At 50.5% G+C, this 3,878-nt stretch overlaps 1 protein-coding gene across 1 annotated transcript; it reads left to right on the top strand.

The window, feature by feature from the left end:
- The first annotated feature begins 236 nt into the window (after nt 1-236).
- LOC109205769 lies at nt 237-1,013 on the top strand. Its single transcript, XM_019368517.1, has one exon. It carries the CDS (start codon nt 237-239, stop codon nt 1,011-1,013), a length of 777 nt encoding a protein of 258 aa, XP_019224062.1.
- Nucleotides 1,014-3,878: the final 2,865 nt, after the last annotated feature.

Genomic DNA, 3,878 nt, shown 5'->3' with positions numbered 1-3,878 from the left:
TGCCCCTCACCCCCGATCTCGAAGACCTTCAAGATGCCACCTTACTTGAGGATATATGACGGGACCACGGATCCCGAAGACCACCTGATCCATTATGTGACCACTGTGAAGGGTAACGATCTGTCAAAAGAACTAGTACCATCAGTGTTGCTGAAAAAGTTCGGAGAAACGTTGACAGCGGGGCCCTAACATGGTGCTCTCAGCTACCAGCTAAGACAATATCAACATTCGAAGAAATGGCGGATAAGTTCGCCACCGCCCATGCAGGAGTGATGAAAGCAGAGGCCAGGGTCAACGATATCTTCGCTGTCAGGCAAACCGTAGGAGAAGGACTCAGGGAATTCCTGGCCAGATTCAACAGAGTAAGGATGAGCCTACCAAATGTATCGGAAGGCATGGCAGTCGCGGATTTCCAAAACGGAATGAATAGAGATGGCTCGAGGGCGACCAAAAAGCTACTGAGCCGACTCATGAAATATCCCCCCACCACATGGGAAGAGATCCACAACGCCTACTGTGCCGAAGTACGAGCGGATGAGGACGACCTCAAAGGACCGACCCAATGGCTAACGGCGATACAATCAGAGACAAGAAGGGATCGACGTAACGACGGGCGACGGGAACAACTCCCGCGCTTCAACAAAGAAAGGAATCAGCCCTACGTTAGGTCTTCCCATCCACCGCCGCCAAGGCACACGGAGGCATTGCAACGCCATGTCGCTCCACTCCGGAATGAAAAAGGTATGCCCCCTCTACTATCTGCCCATAACTTTTGCGTGTCTCCTTCAGAAATAGTGTACGCACTGGAGAAGTTGGGCACCAAGTTGCAATGGCCGCAGAAAATGAAATCAGATCCTACCGCAAGGAGGTCGAACGTCCTGTGCGAGTTCCATCAGGAAAGGGGACACAAAACCGAAGACTGCATAGGTCTACGACAAGAGGTAGTCAGGATGCTAAACCAAGGATACCTGAGGGAGCTGCTTAGCGACAAGGGAAAGACCAACTTCGCATGAGGGCGGGAACAACCTCAGGGGCCGCCAAAGCCGCCTTCTCCAGCACGCACCATAAACATGATCGTCGGAGGCGGCGATGACTCAACAAACAACCACGTAAAGTTCACAACCACGCACAAATTGAAACAAACAATCGCCCACGAACGGTATGACGACTTCGAAGAAAGTATCTCCTTCGATAAGTCCGATGCCGACGGTTTGTCTTTTCCTCATTATGATGCTTTGGTCATAACTTTACGTATTGCCGATAATGATGTTAAGAGAATCATGGTTGACGACGGAAGCGGCGCCTGTATTATCCATCCGAGAGTCCTCGTGCAAATGAGACTCGAAGATAAGATAATACCGCGTTGCATAACACTAACAGGTTTTAACAATGCAGTAGAATGGACCTCCGGGGAGATATCGTTGCCAGTTTTAGCGGGGGGAGTCACGCTGGAAACCACTTTCCACGTCATGAACTAGGAGACGGCCTACAACGCCATCATAGGACGCCCTTGGATACATGCCATAAGAGCAGTCCCTTCAAGCTTCTACCAAGTGATCAAGTTTCCTACCCCATGGGGAGTATCTAGCATTCGGGGCGAGCCGCGCACCGTAGAAGAATGCTACCGAATCGCTCAAGACTGTACCCACACTAAACAGTTGAAAGGAGCAAGTGCGGAGGCATAGCAATCAGCCATGTCGGGGACTAAGGTCGACCCGACGATGGAAGCCATCAAAGATCCTGACGTCGTAGAAGCCTGCAAAGCGACGGTCGAAGATCTCGACCCAGTCCAATTGGACAGCACCGACCACACAAAGAAAGCCTACATTGGGCACAGCCTCTGCGATCCAAGTAAGTACCATGAATTTCTAACTAACCACGCAGATTTATTTGCCTTTTCTCATTCAGATATGCCGGGAATCCCGAGAGAGATCGCCGCTCACAAGCTGAACGTCGACCCACTATATCCGCCCGTGCGGCAAATTAGAAGAAAGTTCAACGCCGCAATCAACGAGGCGGTCAGTGAAGAAGTAGACAAGCTACTAGCCAACGGGTCCGTCAGAGAATCAAAGTACCCCCAATGGGTCGCCAATGTTGTCATGGTCAAAAAGAAAAACGGGAAATGGAGAATGTGTGTGGATTTCACCGACCTTAACAAGGCATGCCCCAAAGATTCATTCCCATTACCCCACATTGATCAGCTGATCGACGCCACGGAAGGACATGAATTGCCAAGCTTCTTAGATGCCTACTCTAGCTACAACCAGATCATGATGGCCGAGGAGGACCAAGAAAAGACAACTTTTATCACCCACCAAGGGACGTATTGCTACAAGGTGATGCCCTTCGGACTCAAAAACGCAAGGGCAACATATCAGAGACTGGTTACCAAAATGTTCAAGGAACAGCTGGGCAAGACCATGGAGGACTATATCGACGATATGCTAGTGAAATCAGCAAAGAAGGAAGACCACATCGACCATCTGAAAGAAGCCCTCGAGATACTAAGACGATACGGGATGAAGTTGAACCCGGAAAAACGCGCCTTCGGCATGGCCTCGGGGAAGTTTTTGGGTTTCCTCGTATCACAACAAGGTATCGAGGTCAACCCGGACCAAATCAAGGCAATAGACGCAATACCTGAAACTTTGAGCAGCAAAAAGCAGGTAGAAAAGCTGACAGGACGCATAGATGCCCTATCCAGGTTCATCTCGCGATCCTCCGACAGGTGCCATAAGGTTTTCAACGTGTTGAGAAAAGATCACGGGCTGCAGCGGAACGAGGAATGCGTCGAGGCCTTGAGAAAATTAAAAGCATACTTATCTTCGCCACCGTTGCTAGTCAAAGCGAACCCTGGTATATCTGGCAGTGTCAGAAGTCGCTGTCAGCGCAGTCTTGGTCCGCGAAAACAAAGGTACGCAATCTCCTATTTATTATATCAGCAAAACCCTAGTGGATGCCGAAACGCGGTACACACACCTCGAGAAGTTGGCCCTGGCACTGGTCGTAGCTTCACGAAAGCTTAGACCCTATTTTCAGTGCCACCCCATAAAAGTAATAACGACCTTCCCTCTGAGAAGCATCCTGCACAAGCCTGAGCTATCGGGAAGGCTCGCCCGATGGGCCATAGAGCTCAGCGAGCACGACATATCCTATCACCCAAGAAACGCCATCAAGTCGCAGGTACTTGCCGACTTTGTCGCCGACTTCAGTACAGAGATATTGCCGGAGGCAGAACTGGAGGCCATTCGTGCCTCCCCTAGTACCGACCTTTGGACCCTCTATACTGACGGCGCCACTAATGCCTCGGGATCGGGACTGGGACTCGTCCTCAAAGTCCCCACGGGCGAAGTAATTCGTCAGTCCATACGATGCCCCGAGATGACTAACAATGAGGCCGAGTATTTGGCTATGGTTGCAAGAATGAGGTTAGCCATCAAATACGGGGCTCGACGACTCATCCTCCATTGCGATTCCCAACTCGTGGTAAACCAGGTCACCGGGACTTACCAAATTAAGGAGCAGAGACTACAAAAATACCAATCAGAAATTCACAAGTTGATGCCTGAGTTCGACGAGTGCTGCTTTGACCAGATCCCTAGGGAGCAAAATGTCGAAGCAGACGGCTTAGCGAAACTGGCCGCAGCTACTAAAAATATCAACAGGGAAAGTGTGGTCACCCTCCTCCATTCAGCCATCGATCACACTGAGGTACTCTCTTTAAATCTGACTTGGGATTGGCGCAACCAGTTTGTCTCCTATCTACAGGACGGGACACTCCCACTCGACAAAAAAGAAGCCAAGAAGCTCCGCGTACAAGCCGCCCGATACAGCCTGATAAATCACGATCTCTATAAAAGGACGTTTGGCGGCCCCCT

Source organism: Nicotiana attenuata, unplaced genomic scaffold (assembly GCF_001879085.1).
Source record: "Nicotiana attenuata strain UT unplaced genomic scaffold, NIATTr2, whole genome shotgun sequence".
In the NCBI taxonomy this organism is placed as follows: Eukaryota; Viridiplantae; Streptophyta; class Magnoliopsida; order Solanales; family Solanaceae; genus Nicotiana; species Nicotiana attenuata.
This window is presented reverse-complemented; position numbering and strand designations above follow the sequence as displayed.

Coding starts and splice junctions, on each gene's coding strand:
- LOC109205769 (XM_019368517.1), top strand. CDS start 237: ATGGCGGATAAGTTCGCCACCGCCCATGCAGGAGTGATGAAAGCAGAG.